Source organism: Macaca fascicularis, chromosome 9 (genome assembly GCF_037993035.2).
Source record: "Macaca fascicularis isolate 582-1 chromosome 9, T2T-MFA8v1.1".
NCBI lineage: Eukaryota > Metazoa > Chordata > Mammalia > Primates > Cercopithecidae > Macaca > Macaca fascicularis.
Window position 1 is genome coordinate 131316532 of NC_088383.1, and position 20209 is coordinate 131336740.

At 43.5% G+C, this 20209-nt stretch overlaps 1 protein-coding gene across 36 annotated transcripts in view; it reads left to right on the top strand.

Moving 5' to 3' along the window:
- The window catches only part of BTBD16 (BTB domain containing 16), an 80169-nt gene extending 60493 nt beyond the window's left edge, over window positions 1-19676 (top strand). For 10 of the 36 annotated variants that reach the window (XM_065521545.2, XM_074002969.1, XM_065521555.2 and 7 more), the window contains 5 exons: window positions 11103-11194; window positions 12792-12874; window positions 14050-14127; window positions 16424-16522; window positions 18029-18454. In XM_065521545.2, coding sequence (XP_065377617.1) covers window positions 11103-11194; window positions 12792-12874; window positions 14050-14127; window positions 16424-16522; window positions 18029-18319 — 643 coding nt within the window. In that variant the 3' untranslated portion in view covers window positions 18320-18454. Of the gene's footprint in view, window positions 1-8883; window positions 11195-12791; window positions 12875-14049; window positions 14128-16423; window positions 16523-18028; window positions 18455-19537 lie in introns of those variants that run through there. The other 26 variants (XR_012418245.1, XM_065521552.2, XM_065521553.2 and 23 more) reach the window with 9 other exon arrangements.
- The last annotated feature ends 533 nt before the right edge of the window (window positions 19677-20209 follow it).

Below are 20209 nucleotides of genomic sequence, written 5' to 3' on the forward strand. Positions count from 1 at the left end.
AGAATGGCTAGGTAAAATGGTAGGTGTATGTTTAACTTTTTAAGAATCTGCCAAACTGTTTTCCAATGTGGTTGCACTATTTTTTGTTTTTGTTTTTGTTTTTTGTTTTTGAGACAGAGTCTCACTCTGTTGCCCAGGCTGGAGTGCAGTGGCATGATCTTGGCTCACTGCAACCTCTGCCTCCCAGATTCAAGTGATTCTCCTACCTCAGCCTTCTGAGGAGCTGGGATTACAGGCACATGCCAACACGCCCGGCTAATTTTTGTATATTTAGTAGAGACGGAATTTTGCCATGTTGGCTAGGCTGGTCTCAGGCAATCCACCTGCCTTGGCCTCCCAAAGGGGGGCGTTTCATTTGCTCTACATCCTTGCTAACATTTGGTCAGCCTTTTTAATTTTTGCCAATTTAATGCATTTGTAATGGTATCTCATTGTGATTTTAATTTACATTTCCCCAATGACTAATGATGGTGAGCATCGTTTCATATGATTATTTGTCCTTCATTTATCTTCTTAATGAAAAATCTGTTCAAACCTTTGGCCCATATTTTTAAAACCGGGTTGTTTATTATTGAATTGTGATTATTATTGAATTGTGAATATTATTGAATATATTCTTTATATATTCTGGATACAAGTCCTTTGCAGATATATATTTCATAGATATTTTCTCCAAATCTATTACTTATATTTTCACTTTCAAAATAGTGTAGTTTGAATATTTGAAGTTTTTTATTTTGATGTTTAATGTGTTGAATCTTTTTTTACTCTTCAGTTCATTCCTTTTGTGTCCTACTTAATAATCTTGCCAAAGCAAGATGACTATGATTTTTCCTCTATGTTTTCTTCTGGGAGATTTATTGTTTTAGCTCTCACATTTATATTTATGATTAATTTTGAGTTAAGTTTTATATATATATATGTGAGGTAAGGGTTAATGTTCATGTTTTACATATAGATATCCAATTATTCAGAATGATGTGTTGAAAAATTATTCTATTTCCCTTGAATTGCTTTTGGCACCTTTGTCAAACATCAACCATATGTGTATGTTTATTTTGGGACTCAATATTCTGTTCCTTTAAACCATATTCCTATTTTATACTAATATATTATCTTGATTAGATAATTCATTTTTACTAAGTCTTGACATAAGGTAATGTAAGTTCTCTAGCTTTGTTCATTTTTTTCAAAGTTATTTTGACTACTCTAGCTTCTTTGAACTTTCATATTAATTTTACAATCAGCTTGACAGTTTTTGTAGAAAAATCTCATGGAATTTTGATAAGGATTGTCTTCAATGTACAGGCCAATTTGGGAAGAATTTACATCTTAATAAGATTGAGTCTTCTGATCCATGAATGTGGTATATCTTTCCATTCATTTAGGTCCTTTTAAATTTCTTTCATAAATGTTTCATGTAGTTTTGCACATTGTTTAGAAAATTTATCTCTAAGGCTTTCATATTAACACTATTGTAAAAGGTATTATTTTAACTTTGATTTCTGATTGTTCTTTGCTAATATGCAGAAATATAAAATTAATTTTTTTACATTGGCTTTGTATTATGCAACCTTAGTAGAACTCAACTGTAGTTCTAGAAACTTTTTTAATAGATTCCTTAGGAATCTACATAGGCAATCATATCACCTGTAAACAAAGATAATTTTGTTTCTTCCTTTTTATCTGTATGACTGTTTTTGTTCTTGCCTTATTACACTGAATAGAATATTCAGTACATTGTTGAACAAAAGTGGTGAGAGTGGACCTTCTTGCCTTGTTCTAGATTACAGGAGGAAAGAATTTAATCTTTCATTATTAAATAAAATTTTAACTATAGGTTTTTTATAATTACCCTTTATCATGTTGAGGAGCTTCCTTTTATTTCTAGTTTGATGATTAGTTTTATCAGAAATAGATGTTTTATTTTGTCAAATGTTTAGTTTGCCCTTCTTTTCCTAGTTTCCTAGGTGGCAACTTAAGTCATTGGTTTAAGACCTTTTTTCCTAAGTGTTTAGTGCTGTAAATTTCCCTCTAATTATTGTTTTAGCTGCATCTCAGAAATTTTGATATGTTGTGTTTAAAGTTCAGTTCAAAATACTTTCTAATTTCCCCTTTGAGTTCTTCTTTGATCTATGGATTATTTGTTTTGCAAATATTTGAGGATTTTTAAAGATATCTTCCTGTTACTAATTTCTAACTTAATTTCATTGTTATCAGAGAAAATACTTCGTATGATTTTAGTTCTTTTAAATTATTGAGACCTGTTTTATGGCTCACAATATGATCTCTCTTGGTAAAAAAATTTAAAAATTCTTTATGATTGTATTTTATGTATATTTTAAAAATTTTCAACTTTTATTTCAGATTTAGGGGGTACATGTACAAGTCTGTTATATGGATATATTACATGATGCTCAGGGGTGGTACAATTAACCCTGTCACCCAAGTACTGAGCATAGTACTCATTAGGTAGTTTTCCAGCCCTTGTCTCCTTCGCTCCCCACTCTAGTAGTCCCTAGTTTCTATTATTCTCGTATTTATGTTCATGTGTACCCAATGTTTAGCTTCCACTTATAAGTGAGAACATATGGTATTTGGTTTTCTGTTTCTGCATTAATTCACTTAGGATAATGGTCTCCATCTGCATTCATGTTGCTGCAAATAACATAATATATATATTTTTAATGGCTGTGTGGGATTCCATGGTGTATATGCACTACATTTTCTTTGTCCAATCCACCATTGATGGACACCTAGGTTGATTCCATGTCTTTGCTATTGTGAATAGTGCTGTGATGAACATATTTGTGCATGTGTCTTCTTGGTAGAATGATTTATTTTCCTTTGGGTATATACCCAGTGATGGACTTGTTGGGTCAAATGGCATAGTGCAATTTTCAGTTCTTTGAGAAATCTCCAAACTGCTTTCCACAGTGGCTGAACTAATTTACATTCCCACCAAAAGTGTATAAGTGTTCCCTTTTCTCCACAGCCTTGGGAATATTTGTTATTTTTTGACTTTTTAATAGCAGCCATTCTAGCTAATATAAGATGGTATCTCATTGTGGTTTTGATTTGCCTTTTTCTGATGATCAGAGATGTTAAACATTTTAGCATATGTTTCTTGGCCACTTGTATGTCTTCTTTTGAAAAGTATTTGCTCGTGTCCTTTTTCTACTTTTTAATGGGGTTGTTTTTTGCTTGTTGATTTGGGGTATTGCACCTTTGTTGGATGCATAGTTTTTATGTTTACTCTGTTGATGATTTCTTTTGCTGGGCAGAAGCTCTTAAGTTTAATTAGGTCCCACTTGTCAATTTTTGTTTTTATTGCAATTGCCTTTGAGGACAATCACAAATTCTCTGAAAAGACTGATATCCAGAAAGATATTTCCTAGGTTTCTTCTAGGATTTTTATAGTTTTAGGCCTTACATTTAAGTCTTTAATCCACTTGGTAAATGTTTATTATGTTTTTAGTATCTGTAGAATTTGTTGTGATAGCCCTCTTTTCATATCAGCTATTGATAATTTATATATTTCTCTTCTTTCTTTCCTTGATCAGCATTGATAGAGGTTTATTTTATTCATTTTTTTAAAAAACACCTTTTGACTTGACATACCTGTTGATATTTTTCAATTGTATATTTTCTATTTCATTAATTTTTCTCTTCATACTTTCCTTCTACTTTCTTCAAGAATTATTTGATATTCTTTTTCTAACCTCTTGAGATAGGTGTTTGGATATCTGATTTCCAGGCTGTCTTCTTTTCTGATTTAGAGCTATACATTTCCTTTAACTGCATCCAGGTGTTTTGATATAATCTGCATGTGTATAGTGTATTGGGTCAGGAGTGGGGGCGGCTTTATCAGACATTCTAGTAGGGGACAGGTGGGTGGAGAAAGTGAGGAGGACTTGGGAACAGTTGCCACTTGCTCCATGAGGGGCAAAGGGTCTGAGCTCTGGTGATATCAAGAAGATGGAGTGGAAAGAGTGTCTATAAGAACAAATATGGTAGCAAGAGAATTAATTCATTCATCTGGTTCACCTGGCTAGAAAAGGAGATGAAAGACGATGGGAGAAGCAGCCCGTTGCAGTTTGGAATCCATGGTGATTTATACAAAAATATGGCATCTGTGGAAGATGATCTTATTTTGGATTAATTATGGTGAATTTAAAGAGATCAGCTCTTTATCAGGAGCTCAGGGGTATGGTGTATTTCAAAAGCCATCTTGCTAGAGTGATCTGCTGTGCCTCCACACTTGGCTCAGTTATCCCCAAGGAAACCCTCCAGGAGCACCCTCTCTCCCCACAGTCTGATTCAGATGTTCAGTCTCTGGGCTCCATAGTATTGCTTGCCCATCTCTGTAAGTTTTCTCACTTGTAAATAAAATAATTATTGGGATTATCTATTCCTAGGCATGGCTCCCACACTGGCCATTTGCAGCAAGGACGGTGTCTCACTCACTTTACCCTCCCAATCCTCAATCTTTAGTAGCTAGTAGCTGTTGACTAAGTACTGAATGAATGGTGCTTTGAATGTTCTTTAATGGTGGTTTTCACCTCTGAAATATTTCACTTTAACTCTGAAAACTACTCTGCATTGCGTGTCAGGTACACACCGTAAGAAGGAATATAGTGACTTTCTGGCCAGCTTTTCAGTGTTAAATTGAAACAGTGTCCTGTTTGCAGAGTGACAGCTTGAAGTGCACAAAGCATGGGATGGTTTCAGTCCTGCTGGGTATGGATTTGACCTTGATTTGCAACTTTCTCCCTCCAGCCTTAGGCATTACAGTGTGTATGCTACATTTCAAGTGGAACTGTCTTCTCAGGGCCTAGAGATGACTCTCCAGTTGCTTTGTGTATGCTCAGGTTCAGCAGAAGATTGACAAGTAGCTTCTTGTTGCTTCTTATATGTCCTTTTATGGTATGTGGGGCAGGGCTGGATCTGAATGACTGCTAGAAGGGTGGAGAATTCAGTCCTCAATCAGGTGAAATTGGTCACTATAATTAGAAGCAGAAAATGTCTTCCCACCTCCAAAAAGCTTTCTTCAGGAGAATAGTGTAGAATTCTTCTTATGATTAATTGTACTAATTGAAATGAGTGGCAGTTTGGGAGCTACAGGACAACAAAATGCATTCAGTTCATGTCAATTTGTAAATTACTCACTTTATTAATTCAAAGAAGGTTGATGCTGGAAGGTCCCTTAGAAATCACCTGGTCTCACCCTTTCATTTTGCAGTTGAATAAGCTAAGGCCCAGGGATAATGAGGAGCTTACTTAGGCTCCTTTTGCAAATGGATAGTGGTACTGGGGTTGACCTTGGTCTTCAAGGTCTTCTGACACTCTTAGCTCTTAGGGTCAAGGGCAAATCAGCAGACATGTAATTCTAATCCTTAGCTGATTTATTAGTCACTAAATAGGTATCTCTCAGACACTGCAGGGTAGATTCTGGCAATGAGCTTCCACCTCACCAGAAGGAGGAATTAATTTGAACGTAGCCGATGAAGCCAATTCCCATATGATTCAAACTTCTAGATTCCCCTGATTCTTCAGCTGAGTCTCTTCTTTCCTTTACCCTACCCAAAGCTGACCCAGCCTTTACAGAGCGGGACAAAGCTGGTTCCAGAAAGCCTTCTCTGATCTCATTTGTGCACTGGATGAATTCCTCCTCTTAGGTCCTCTTTGCAGAGAGAACAAGAGCATGTGCTGGCTGCATGGGTGTGCACTGGCGAACCCAACAGCACCTTCCCCCACCCATTCCCCCATATAGCATTCCCAAGGGAACCGCAGGGGGAAACTTTCAAGGAGAGCTTCCCTGCCATGCCCTGTATCCTGGGTGCCCTGAGCCCACTGATTTCTTGAGGGAAATGTGCTATGATGCTGTGTCCCCAGAGAGGGCGAGGTCATGTGCCTCTTGTGATTCATGAATGGCATTTGCAGATGTAGCCAGAGTTAGCATAAAACTGGGCAACCCTGGTGTGTCAACACTGATCTCTTTACCAGCACATTAATTTTGAAATATCCCATGAGTCACGGACATTAGGGCCATTAAATTGTTCTCTTTTAGAATAGCTCAACCAAGCCTTGTGCAGGGAGGTTGATGTATTCTGGGTCAAGAGGATTTCTCATTATCTGACGTTCGTACTTCTTGCCTTGTTTGTGTCTTTTCTTGCTCTGAGAGGTGATGACTCTATTCCTCTTTAATTTGGATCTCTGGAACCTGAGTGTCTATTGTTCTCAGGGTCCCTAAATATTATGCTTAGTTCTTACTAATTTTCCACCTCTGCCACATTGCTTCGTGGCTTTCCAGGCATATTGAGAAGCAGAAGCACCAAAACATACCTTCAACAATAAGCACGGAGGAATGGAAGAAGTATAAGGGTCTGAGTGTAGGAGGTTCTTAAAAAGGGCAGCTGTGGTTGTGAGTAGACAGGATTTCCCTTTCTGCTAGGGTCAGGACCATCTTGACAGACAGAAGGACATTGAACTCAGTCTCAGTGAAAAGCTGGTAGGTCATGGTGACAGCAGATAGGACCACATGGGCATGGAGATAGCAGCATAGACTGGCCTGTATGTGCAGCAAGTGTGTGTGAGTATGTGCGCCAGGGCTGGCCCTACTGGCATTCCTAGAAGGTAAGTTGTGGGTGAATGGAGGGATGGGATGGTGGAAATGAGGCTGGAGAGTTGGCAGAGACCAGGTCGTTCGTCCAATTAATTCACCCAACATATTGCAAGCTAAGCGCCAGGCACTGTAAAAGACACCAAGAGTACAACAATAAACAATGCAGACACAAACCCTGTCATCACGGAGCTTGCAATCTAGGAGCAGAGACAAGCAATAAATGGGATGCATGTTAGGAGAAGTCAGCCCGAGTCTTAGCTCCACCTCTGCCGTTCACTGCCTGTAGACTTTGGGCAAGCACCCTAAGCACTGTGCATTCAGGTAACGACACGCACTCACCAGGACTGATGGGTGGGTCAGCCCTGACTCAAAGAAAAGGCCCAGCACTTTGGGATGCCAAGGTGGGCGAATCACCTGAGGTCAGGAGTTGGAGACCAGCCTAGCCAACATGGTGAAACCCCATCTCTACTAAAAACACAAAAATTAGCCAGGCGTGGTGGCAGACGCCTGTAAGAGACAGCATGTGACAGGGGTCCTAAAATGTGGTGACCTTTGGTAGGTTATGATGTGGGGGTGGCAGCAGGAATTATTGTTTCATTTACCACACTTGAGTGTCAGGAGCCAAGAGGACCATTTCCTAGATAGATAGATAGATAGATAGATAGATAGATAGATAGATTTTTTTTTTTTTTTTTTTTTTTTGAGATGGAGTCCCATTGTGTCGCCCAGGCTGGAGTGCAATGGCACAATCTCGGCTCACTGCAACCTCTGCCTCCCAGGTTCAAGCAATTCTCCTGCCTCAGCCTCCCAAGTAGCTGGGATTACAGGCGTCTGCCACCACGCCTGGCTAATTTTTGTGTTTTTAGTAGAGATGGGGTTTCACCATGTTGGCTAGGCTGGTCTCCAACTCCTGACCTCAGGTGATTTGCCCACCTTGGCATCCCAAAGTGCTGGGATTACAGGCGTGAGCCACCGCTACCAGCCTCCATTTCCTGGTTCTTTGATTTCAGAAGTGTCCCAAGTCTTCTATGCTGAGTTGTATTTTGGGCGGGGGGAAAAAGCCATTTTCTCTTCTCATTGTGAGTTATTGCCCTAAAATGTGTGTTTTTTTCAAACGTTGTCTTAAAATTTAATATGTTAGTTCAAGTGTTTCTCAAATAAGCAAAGTCACTTTTAACCCTAATGTCTTTTTTAAACTGGGGCAAAATATGCATAGCATAAATTTTTCCCATTTGAACCATTCTTACGTGTTCAGTTCAGTGGCATTAAGTTTATTCACATTGTTATGCAGCCATCTCCAGAACTTTTCCATCTTCCCAAACTGAAACTCCACGCATGAAACAACTCCCATTCCCCTTCCCCAGTCCCTGGCAGCTACCGTTCTACTTTCTGTCTCTATGAATTTGATGACTCTAGGTACCTCACAAAGTAGAATCATCCAGTATTCACCCTTGAGCCTGGCTTACTGCTCCCAGGTCCATCATGCTGTAGCATATATGTATGTTAAGGCTAAAAATCTGAAGTGCTGGGACTATCAGGGCTGTGGGCCTGATACTCACAGGAAGGGTGGAAGGCTCCAGCAGATGACAGGGTAGAGGAAGTGAGAAAGTTGTGGCTAAGAGCACCTCTAAAATTACAATATGTACCCATCAGAGGGAGACTTGTCCCCAGGCACTGTCTTTCCGAGTCTATGGGAGATTTGTCCCCAAGGTCTGGCAAGTAGAACCCAGGGCCAACGTGGATGTATCCTTCAGTAGCAAGGAACTGTGAACTGTCTTCCCTAGAGAGGTCACGCCCCAGGGTTTCTCAGTGAACTTTGGGAGGCATAGACCATCGCCTGAAGTTGTCTCAAAAAAGTAAGCACTAAACCAAAAGAGGTCTTTGCACAAACAGAGCACAGTACCAGGAAAATCATGCCGGTCTTTGAGTTCACCAGCGTAGCCAAGCACAGTAGTCCCCAGACTTAGCAGCTGCTTGCTCCCTCCCATCTTACGTGACACCATGTGAAGGCACTCACCACTGGGCCAGAGAGGAGCAGGTGCCTCCGCTCCCAGACAGTTAAGTGGCGCCAAGTAAAATGGAAAATGTGCTGGACTGGCCCTGAGTGGCCTGTGTAGGACACTGGTTCTAAGACAATGGACCTTGCTAGGCTCCCAGAGCCAGGTGATATTGATCAGTTCTGAGGATGAACCACAACCCTTAGATCCTTTGAGATTTCAGGAAATCAGAAGCTGAGGACACCACTTTCTTTCTTTTAGGTGGCCCATAACTTGGGTGATTTGGAGGGTGGCAATGATGATGAACACCGCCAAGAACAATTCCCTGCATTTGACCCTGCTTGAGTCCGTTCACTTTCCCTGGGGCAGGAGGACAATGGTGGCGCTTATGGGTGTTGAGGACTCACTGGGTGCCAGCAGCCGATCCAAGCCCTTCCCACTGTCAGCTTTACTCCTCCCTTCTCCCCAAGGCAACACCTGTGGCTGCTGCTCCCACTTGATAGAGGAGAGTGAAGCTCTGAGAGGCCCAGTCACAGGACTGTGACTGGCTGGGTTGGGATTGGACCCTGGTCTGCCTGCCTCAGGGACTCCAACTTCGTTGGATGATGAGATGACTCATGGCCTTTCCATGTCAGCCACAAAAGTGGGCATCATTGCCATTTCCCAGAGGCCCCAAGGGGACATCCAACCAGCTGTCTCAACAAAGCTGTTTCCAAATCCTCTGGGACAGGATGGCTGTCCAGAGAGGCCCTGGCTGAATGGCCTGCGGGTCTGAGTGCCTCTGAAAGGGAGGATCGGGGTCTCGGCTCGTCTCGCCCCTGGCAGCAGCCTTGCCATGCCAAGCACGTCAGCAGAACCGGCATCTGGAGCTTCCTGGTGGAGGCAATGCTTTCCTCCAGATGGGTCCTTTCCTTTCTGGGGCTGAATCTGTTTTTAAGCTACAGCTCCAGCAGGGGCCCACTGCTTAGGGCAGCACCCGGCTGTGGAGCCCTGGCCATAGGTGCTGGCTTGTCCCCAGAGCACTGGGCAGGGCTAAGGAGGATGGCGTCAGCTTGGCCCCTTCTTGCCACTTGGCACCTGCTGCCCAGCCATGATGACGCCTCAGCTGTTCCTCCATGACATGATGAAAAAGAGGCAGAAGAAGGAGGAGGCTCAGATCATCTGAGGAAAGGAAGTGAGCCAGTGTTATTTGTCTCACGAAGATGTCAGTGTTTTCAGGGCACAGGCACCGCACCCACCAGCCCTGGCTCCACTCACCCTGGGTAATGGAGGGTTGGTTCCAGAACCAATAGTTCTGCACTCCTGAAAGCCTCTACCTGACTTTATTTATGGCTGCTCTGTCCACCTCCGGAGACAGGCACAGGGTAGATGCTGGTAAATAACCCTTGAATCGAATCAGAACTCACTTGTCTTTGTGCCTACAACTTTTCTGCACCCCTAGGCCTATCTTCTGGGACCTCTGGCGTGGAGCGGTTGGGCGGTCCCAGAAATTCCCAGATCTTATAAAAATAAACGGTTCTGGGAAAGCTGGCGGGCATCTCTGACAGAGGGGACCACAGGGTCAGTGGTGCCTTCTGTCCAGCTGAGACAGGATGTGACTTGGACATCACTCTTGATTTACGGAAAAATAATCTACAAGTACCCTGGGTGGGTCCTGTGCAGGCTCTGCCTTGAGGGAGTGACTGCATTTCCAAAGGGACTTGGAAACATTGTTCCCCGCTGTCCCCATTTATGAAAAGTGGCCATTTTTGTGAATTAAGTTATTTCAAAACAAGGGCAGGGAATGCGTGTCTGTGTGTGTGTGTCTTCTCAAAAAGAACTGGATCTTCTCAACCCGGCGCTGACCTTCAGCTCCATGAGGAAGTTAATTGGAGCTTGGTATTAACGCTGAGTATAGCAGAACTGATCCTGAAACCAGCTGCTAAAACTAGTTACCCACACAGTCATTCTCTTCTTTTAAATTTTACCAGAAAGCACTTACGAAGCGCCTAATTTGGTCACTTACTGGAAGGGCAGCATATGTACAGGGGGAGTCAGGAGTCACGGATTCCAGTCCAAGCTGAGCCTCTTTTTCCCATCTGTAAAATGGAGCTCACGATCCTTGCCCCGTCTGCCCCACAGGAAGTTGGTGAGACTCAAGTGAGAAAATGCATATTGAGGTCCTCTGTGAAGTAACATGCGTTCCCATCAGTCACTTAATATACATTTATTGAGCACCTGCTATGTGCAGAACTCAGTGGTAGATGCTGAGGAGAATATAAGCATTTGTCTCCATTACTGTCTCTGGGGCTGGACTTTATAAAATGTCATCTAAGCCACCATCTGCTTCCATGTACCTGACCCCTCCAGAGAGACTGAGGCTCCATCTCCCCCTGGCTGGTGAAGCCACTAGTCTCTACAACATGGCTTTCCCTAGCCCGAGCTAATTCCAGAAAGGAGTTTGCTGAAGGTCTGTTATTCTTCTTTATGCCTCTGCTAAGCTTTCCCGAGAACTGTTGCTTTCTGGACCGGGATATAGGACAGAGCTTGAGGCCACTCTTCCTCTGCTTGCGTCTGCACGGCATCACCAAAGGTAAGCCCCAGTCCCGGGGAGTGCATCCACAGGAAAGCTGCTGGGCACCTGCAGCCCACCCCGTAGCCACTGCTGGGGGAGTCTCACCTGATGTTTCCGAGGGAATCACCTGAAACATGGCATTGTCACTTCCAAGCTATGTGACGTCGGGAAAGTCATGCAGCCTCTTGGTCTCACTTTCCCCGTCTGTAAAATGAGGGTAATTGGAGCTCTGATGAAATGCAGTGACGGCTAGAAGGGGCTTATATATTGTGAAGCTGTGTACAGCTGCCAAGGGCTGTTTTATTGGCGTCTAATTGTATGTCCTACCTCTTCACATGCTTCACTTCTAGGCCCCTTGTTCTGCAGTTTGGGAGAAAACTCTGGATTTGTGCTCCCTCAACCTCACGCTCTGGGCACAGGGGATGGTACCTGTAACTCAGAAAGAGGAAAGAAATGTGGGGGAGTATGTTTTTGGCAGTCCAGGAGGCCACCCAGTGAGATCTTTGCATCTGAAAGGACATCTGAGAACATTTTCAAAGCCATTTCCAGCTATCCAGATACAATAAGTGGCTCTAGAATTCAGGAATGGTTGATGGGGCCAGGTAGTTTTGTCCAAGTTGCTTCTAAACACTCCAGAAACACTGATTACCTGATCTCAAACCTCCTTTCCCAGGCAGGATTGCAGTCAGGGGGCTGTGAATGTTGGGGTGAGGCGTGGTTGTGGGGGAACACTGACTCTTCCCCAGGGACCTGGGAAGGGAGATCTAGGGATAAGTATAGGGAAAAAAATAAAAATAGAAATTTTAAATTGGAGCTATGTGCAACTTAAATATCTTCTTCCTTTTTGCTTTGTAATTTTTTCGATAATATTGTGAGAACTGAAATATCTTTAAAGAATAAGGAGGACTGGTCAAAGCTGACCTTCGAGGGCCACTGATGGCTTTTCCTTTAACAGTAGTTCTCAAGGTACCTTCCAGGGTTCACTGGGCAGCAATATCTTCGTGCAGGATTGTTGAGAGTATATTTCATTCAAAATAAGATAAGTTACACTTAACTTGTACATTAATGTGTAGTATAGACATTTTTTTAAACTGAAGTTGAAATGGCCGTCCAATTTGGAGTGAATGTATTGTTTTCCTTGGAAGATTATTTGTATAAGGTGCGTTTTTTTTTTTTGAGATGGAGTCTCACTCTGTCCCCCAAGGCTGGAGTACACTGGTGCAATCTTGGCTCACTACAACCTCTGCCTCCTGGGTTCAGGCGATTCTCCTGCCTCAGGCTCCCAAGTAACTGGGATTAAAGACGTGCGTCACCACACCCAGCTAATTTTTGCACTTTTAGTAGTGACGGGGTTTCGCCATGTTGGCCAGGCTGGTATTTCTGTAAGTTTTTAAAAGAGAATTGATTTGGAATATAAAAGTAATTGACTCTGAACATAACCACAGTGACCCTGAGATGTTTTATTTCTGCTTTGTCAATCAAACCTTAAAGGAGACCATCCACCCCTTTCCCTTCCCTCAGCTCCTGACTTCTTCCTTTTCCTTTCTGTAAAGGAGACTTCTGAGGCTCTGGTGTGAATAACACTAAAAACCATTCTCTTTGTGTTTCTTCCCAGGCAAGGATCTGGAGGTGCTGCGGTACATTAACTTCTTCCCAGAGTCGTGGCTGAACCGGGTTACAGCCAACCACTACCACGCAGTGAGTTGCCTGCTCTGTGAGGACACACTTGTCGAAATGTGTTGCCTCTCTGACTTTGCTTTTTCTGGAGATGGGTTTCACTTTTGAAACCTCTAGATCTCTGAGGTCAGGACATATCTGGATCGTCCTCCAGGGAAAGTGGGGAGAGCAGGGCCTGGGAAGGAGAGAAGGGAGGAGACCCAGCTTTGGGATCCGGGTAGTTCGAGCTCCCCTCATACGCATTTTTGTTCTTGGTACAGATGAAGCAATGTTGGGACCAAATTACTCTTCCTCCAGTAATAAATGAACATACCTCTCTCTGTGCACCCTCAGCAACACAGACATTTACATTTCTAATCACTTTTCTTAACTGAGAAGGGAACAATGGCATCTCATTTTTTAACATGCATTTCCTTTATTACTGGTGACTATGAATGTTTTTCCATGCGGCATTTCCCCTTTGTGAATTGTCCATGCAAACTGTTGTAGTTCTTATGTGTTTCAATCTCACGTTTTCAGGATGAAGAGGGGGCAGTGTGTGAGTTCTGAAGATGTATGAGTCACTAGTTAAAATTCAATCCTGCTCAACAAATACCTATTGTAATATGCAAGCCACAGTGCTCAGCGCTCCCCGCACCATAGATCTTGACTCCGTGGAAGGAGGTGCTTTTATGGGACATAACTCAGGACCGTGCTCTAACAAGGCAGCAGAGGAGTGACAGAGAGGGCACAGTTTGTGCAGACATCTTGGGAAGTCCCCACCTCACTCTTGGTCCTCTGACTCTGCCCACCTCCTTCCTTTTGTTCCCTGCTCCTAATGCCATCCTCTCGAATTCCACTCCCTCCCCGCCCGAGCCCTCACCTTGGAGCCTCCCATGAGGGGCCTCGCTTGCTCTTGATTTTGTGACCGTGATCATCTCTGCCCCGTGTACACATTTTATTTCCTAGGTGACACTGCTCAGGTACTTTTCTGTCTTCTCTGTGCATCCTCTGAAAGCACTGGGCACAGCACTCGACACAGTAGGTGTTCAGTAAATGTCTGTGAACTGAATGAATGGCTGAATGTGAGTCTAGAGGCAAAACTCTTTTTCAAACATGGTGAGGGTGCAGGCATCAAGAAAGAGGCAGGAAGATGAAGACAGGCACTCGTGTCCAGAGCATCCCTCTGTGGTCAGTTGTGTGTGTTTTCCTTTCAGCTGGAGAATGGGGGCGACATGGACCAACTGAAAGATCTTAACACCCAGGCTGTGAGATTTGGGCTGCTTTTTAACCAGGTACTGAGAACTGCACCCAAACAAGGGGAAGAATTGTCCCTCTTGTGCTTAGTTAAGAACCTTTGGAGGGCAGCCACGATCACTTCTGGTTCCTGGTAGGAAGGTCAGGGGACCAAAAGAGAGAATCATAGGTGTCTCTCCTGCATAGTCATCAGCTCCCAGGAAATGAAATTCACAAGGCAGCGGCCTGGGACAGGCCATTTAATAATTACCCCACTAAGGGGCCCAGCGATCCTGGTGATACTGGGATGGAGGAGTTGCCCTGGGATGTAGGACTTCAATTCTAAAACCAGGAAAGGCCAAGGCAAACTGGGAAAGGTTGGTCATCCTATTTCCCACAAACCCCAACAGTTGCAAACTGGCTCAACAAGAGACTCCATGCCAAGTCCATGTTTAAGCTTATAGGGGTGAACTCAGTCTAGGCAGCTATTTTGATAGATCTCAGAATAAAACTGTAGTGGGTCCAGGAGCTTGATTGCAAGGCATCTTGGTACTTAGTGACCAGGGGAGCATTGGGGTTGGTAGCTGTGCTCCGTGCTGGGTTTCCTGTGATGGAAACAATTCTCCAGGAAATCACTGATCTCCTTTGATTATTTCAAGGCACCCCCGCAGTGATCTCAAAAGAATTCATGTTTCAAGAACTAAAAGGTGCTGAATGTATCATTAGAGAGTCCCCTCTGAGTCATCCCTGGAGGGGCTGGCTCAGCCTTTTGGTTGCAGAGATGTCGTGCCTAAGTGGGCAGATGGAGATCACAGAGCCAGGACTTCCCGCAAGTGCTATGAGTGGCTCTTGGGTCCATCAAATTGAAACAACATGCTTTGTTTCAAAGGTCTATAGACCACAGGTCATCTAAGAACATACCTAACCTATTCTTTACTTCACTGAGGAACATGAAGAGTAAATTATATTGTCACTGTTCAGTAGCTACTACTAAGGCTACTACTAACTTCTACTAACTGTACCAACTGTTTGTAGTGCGACCAAGGAGAGGAGGGTCTAAACCCTCCAGAGACACTGATTACCTGATCTCAAACCTTTTTTGCCAAGCAGGATTGCAGCCAGGGGACTGTAAATGTTGGGGTGAGGCATGGCTTTGGGGGTACACTGTAACTTTTGCAAACTTGATGGGTTCCCAGGGACCTGAGAAGGGAGATATAGGGAAAAATATGGGGAAAAACATAAAAATAGAAGAAATTTTAAATTGGAGCTGTGTGCAGCCTAAATATCTTCTTCCTTTTTGCTTTGTAATTTTTTTCTGTAGTATTGTGAGAACTGAAATTTTTTTTTATTATACTTTAAGTTCTATGGTACATGTGCACAATGTGCAGGTTTGTTACATATGTATACTTGTGCCATGTTGATTTGCTGCACGCATCAACTCGTCAGCACCCATCAACTTGTCATTTACATCAGGTATAACTCCCAATGCCATCTCTCCCCCGTCCCCCCTCCCCATAATAGGCCCCGGTCTGTGATATTCCCCTTCCCGAGTCCAAGTGATCTCATCGGAGACCTGAAATATTTTTAAAGAATAAGATGAATCAGTCAAAGCTGACCTTCAAGGGCCACTGATGGCTCTTCCTTTAACAATAGTTCTAGAGGTAGCCTCCAGGGTTCACTGGGCAGTGGTATCTTCTTGCATGATTGTTAAAAGTATATTTCATTCAAAATAATATAAATTACACTTAAAAGCATTAATATGTAGTATAGAATTTTTTTAAACTCAGGTTGAAATTGCCATCCAATTTGGAGTGAATTTATTCCAAATTGTTAGTAGTAATTACTACTACCAAGGATTTCAGTTTCGCTTTCTCCATGTTTCCTAGGTTAAAATTGCCGTTGTATTTTCACTTTCAAATCAGTTGCTGAATGAGTGACGTTTGTTGTTGTCACTATACTTTGTTTTACCACGTTCTCTTGACTTTTTTTTTTTTTTTTTGAGACAGAGTCTTACTCTGTCGCCCAGGCTGGAATGCAGTGACACAATCTCCGCTCCCTGTAACCTCTGCCTCCCCTATTCAAGCAGTTCTCTTGCCTCAGCCTCCTGAGTAGCTGGGACTACAGGCACGCACCACCACACCTGGCTAATTTTTTTTTTTTTTTTTTTTTTTTGGTATTTTTGGTAGAGATGGGGTTTTGCCACATTGGCCAGGTTGGTCTTGAACTCCTGACCTCAGATGATCTGCCTGTCTCAACCTCCCAAAGTGCGGGATTACAGGTGTGCACCACCGCACCTGGCTGACTTTGAACACTAAATATTTCCCCCCCTTCACTTTGTTGTCTTTCCCAATTTAGGAGAATACAACTTATTCGAAAATGATTGCTGTATATGGATTCTTCTTTAAGATAACGGGACTCAGACATGATACTACTTCTTATAGTTTTTACATGCAGGTAAGGATAGAGTACACGAAAGTTATGTCTCTGAAAGTCTTTTAGAGTTAGAGTCAATCCATGTTGAATTAATAATAATTGATTCATCATTAATTACTAATTGACATGAAATGTAAGTGCTAACCACGCTCGTATATGTGATGTCATTTGATTTTTACAACCACCTTGGGAAGTAGGTATTACTTTCAGATGAGGATCTGAAAACTGAGCATTTTTGTGTTTATATGGCCTCTACTGGTAAAGCCAGGATTAGATTCTAGTCTTCTGTCTCCACATGTGGGGCTCACTTCATCTTCAATTTATACAAACAATTCAGTTATTCTCCCATGAAGATAACCGGTAACATCCCCAACTGGGAGAGGGGGTAATTTTGTTTATTTGCAAAGTGGGCTATGGGCAGGACCCCAGAAAGGTGCTTGACTTCTCCGTAGTGCTCCTGCTGGACTTTAGGAGAGGCAGGAGAATGTCATGTTTAGGAATGGAGAGTCCGCAGGCAAACGGCCTGTGAGCTATAGGACCTGGGCAAGTGCCAGGAGCTCTCCTCTGTGCAGTTTCCTTACCTTTAAGACACAGAAGGTAACAGGACATACCTCACCGGATTGTTGTGAGTTTAAACGTGTTAATCTGTGCAGGGTGGCTTGGAGCAAGCTTGACACACAAAGCACCATGTGCATTAGGGAAGATGAGGAAGATGATGTTGATGATGACAATGACAACTATGATGAAAGATCACTGTGTTCCACTTAAGATTTGCTTACAAGTCTCTCTTCTCTAAACTGCAAGATTTTGAGAGGCCATACCTTATTAATCTTTTTATTACTACTGCCAATCACAGTACCGAGAACATAGAGAAGCTTTATTTTTTAAATTTTTCTTTATTTTTTGAGATGGAGTCTTGCTCTGTCACCCAGGCTGGAGTGCAGTGGCGCAATCTCGGCTCACTGCAACCTCCATATAAAGGGGCTTTAAATGGCTGGCTGAATGAATGAATGGATAAATGAGTGAATTAATGCATGAATGAAGAAACCAGAGTTTTAGTCTCAGCTTTGCCAGTACCTTGTATGTGCCCTGGAGCAAGTCATTTCTCTTTCTTGGGCCTCAGCTCTTGGTCTCCTCAGTGGTCTCCACTGACTCAGGCATCTCCCTACACAATGAATTCTTCCGGGTGGAAGAGACGAATTATGTGACAACAACAGTCCAAATGTCCTTATTGAGTACTACATTGGTTTTTTAATTCTGGCAAAGCCATCGTAAAGCTTGACTTATGGTGTTTTTCTAGATTGGCCAAAGCCCAGGCCATCAGCCACTGGTTTATGTACGGTGGGGGCTCAAATAACAACCCACCCAGCAGCAGCAACAACTTTTAGGAGATGGTGCCAATTGAGAAAAGCCCGCTTGCTGCCTGCACACGTTATATACCAGGGCCTATGTGCCAGGCGCCGGCTTTCGCTAACTCTGGGCCACCCCGATTGCAGTTCCACCTGAGGTGGGTCACTCTCTTTGCAGAGAATAAAGCACACAGACCTGGAATCCCCCTTCGTGGTCTACGAGCACAAGCCCGTCAGCCTGCGAGCGGCACGCCTGGTGAAGTATGAGATCAGAGCCCAGGCCCTGGTTGACGGCAAGTGGCAGGAGTTCAGGACAAACCAGATCATGCAGAAGTTTGGGTTGACCAAGCCATCCTGCAAAAGCCATGCAAGTGTTCATGTTGTCTTTTTCTTTTATTTCCTTTTCGCTGTTTCTCTCCCCCATCCTTTTGGGGATCACTGGCTTCTAATCTCCAGTGCTCTACACTGAAGATCCCTGGAAAATCTGGCTCAGTTTCTTAAGGATTATCACAGCCTCAAATAATGCTAAAGAGAAATCTCTTCTAGAATGAAAAATCATGGATATGAATAACTATAACCCAAATCAGACTGCCTGATTTGGGTCACACTAGATCTATTTTATAAGCATCAAAGGGTATTTTTTTTTTTTAGGTGAGCAGGCTCCGTGGAGCGTATTTGCCATCACTACCTCCACTGATGCCTGTGAGTGACACATTAATTTCCCTGAAATCCACAGCCCAGACTCACCTGCCTCACTCTGGCCCACTGGGGAAGGACGGGGCCCATCTACCTCAGTAGGTGGTTGCCAGCATCTAGGCAGATCCACTGCCTGGCCTGGCTTCTGACCAGAATAAGACTTTGCTACAAGCCAGTGAGTAATTCCCAGTCCTGACTGCACATCAGAATCACCTGGGGGCTTTATAACTACCAAGGCCAGAGCGCCACCCAGATCACCAGACTAGATAGATACTCCATGGGTCAGGCCTGGGTATCAGTATTTTTAAAAGCTTCCAGGTTATTTTCTATGATGTTAGAAATCACAGTAGCAATTTCCTTTGTGGGGGCAAGGGAGAGGGGCTGGGAAATTAACTGACAGAGAACATGAAGGAGATTTCTGTGGGGCTGGAAATATTTGTCTTTGTTTTTTTTTTTTTTTTGAGATGGAGTCTCACTCTGTCACCCAGGCTGGAGTGCAGTGGCACGATCTCAGCTCACTGCAAGCTCCGCCTCCTAGGTTCACACCATTCTCCTGCCTCAGCCTCCCGATTAGCTGGGATTACAGGCGCCACCACGTCCGGCTAAGTTTTTGTATTTTTTAGTAGAAACGGGGTTTCACCATGTTAGCCAGGATGGTCTCGATCTCCTGACCTCGTGATCCATCCGCCTCGGCCTCCCAAAGTGCTGGGATGAAATATTTGTCTTGATCAGGGTGATGGTTACACAGGAGTGTTTACTTTGTGAGAATCCATCAAGCTGTCCTCTTCAGATTTGTGCACGTTATTGTGTTTAAGTTATTCCTAATTTATTGGCAGTTTATTTCCAATACCCTCTGCAAGTTATTCTGATGTGTAGCCATCGTTGAGAGCCAGCATTTTCTACAACTGTTAGGCCTTCCTCTTTCCCTTTCTGGGGGGCCATTGTGTTTATCCTAAAAGTCACATTCACTTGGTTTTGTTTCATGTTTTAGATCTTGAAAATCCAAACTGTGGGCATCCCAATCTATGTAAGTTTTGCATTCATCTTCCCACCATCCTGACAGTTTCCAGAAGAATCTATGGGATTTTTCCCCCACTGGTCTGCATAAAAGAAAATAAAATGACATAAAAGGGAGCACTCAAGCATTCCGTTGCCTTTCCTAGTTGGTGATGGTCTCATTCGAACTTTTGTCCACATTTGTATCATTTGAGGGTGGAACGTGCCAGACCCAAGAGTGCATTTACCAGCCCTGCCCCCACAGCACCCTGAGTCCAGCCCTAACTTTCTCCCCTCTCCCAGCACCATGGAAGCACCAGCGGCAGCAACGGACTGCAGCCAGGAGCATGGAGGACTTCCCTTAGATGCAGCTCTGTCTGCCACACAGAACAACATGCCTGCCAATTGTCCCTGGCAGTTTGGGCTCAGACAGAACAAGAGGTAGGAGGGGACGGAAGTGATTCTTAAGTACAGAGTGACTTATTTATTATCCCACCTTTTAAACTGAAGCTCTGCAGTTTGGAAGGAGGGAAGTAGAGAACCTTCCTTCCCAGTTTATTTATTTTCTATTGCAGTGTCACAAAGGACCACAAATTTAGTGACTTAAAACAACACATTGATTACTTCACAGTTTTCATGGTTGAGGAATTCAGGCGTAGCTTCACTG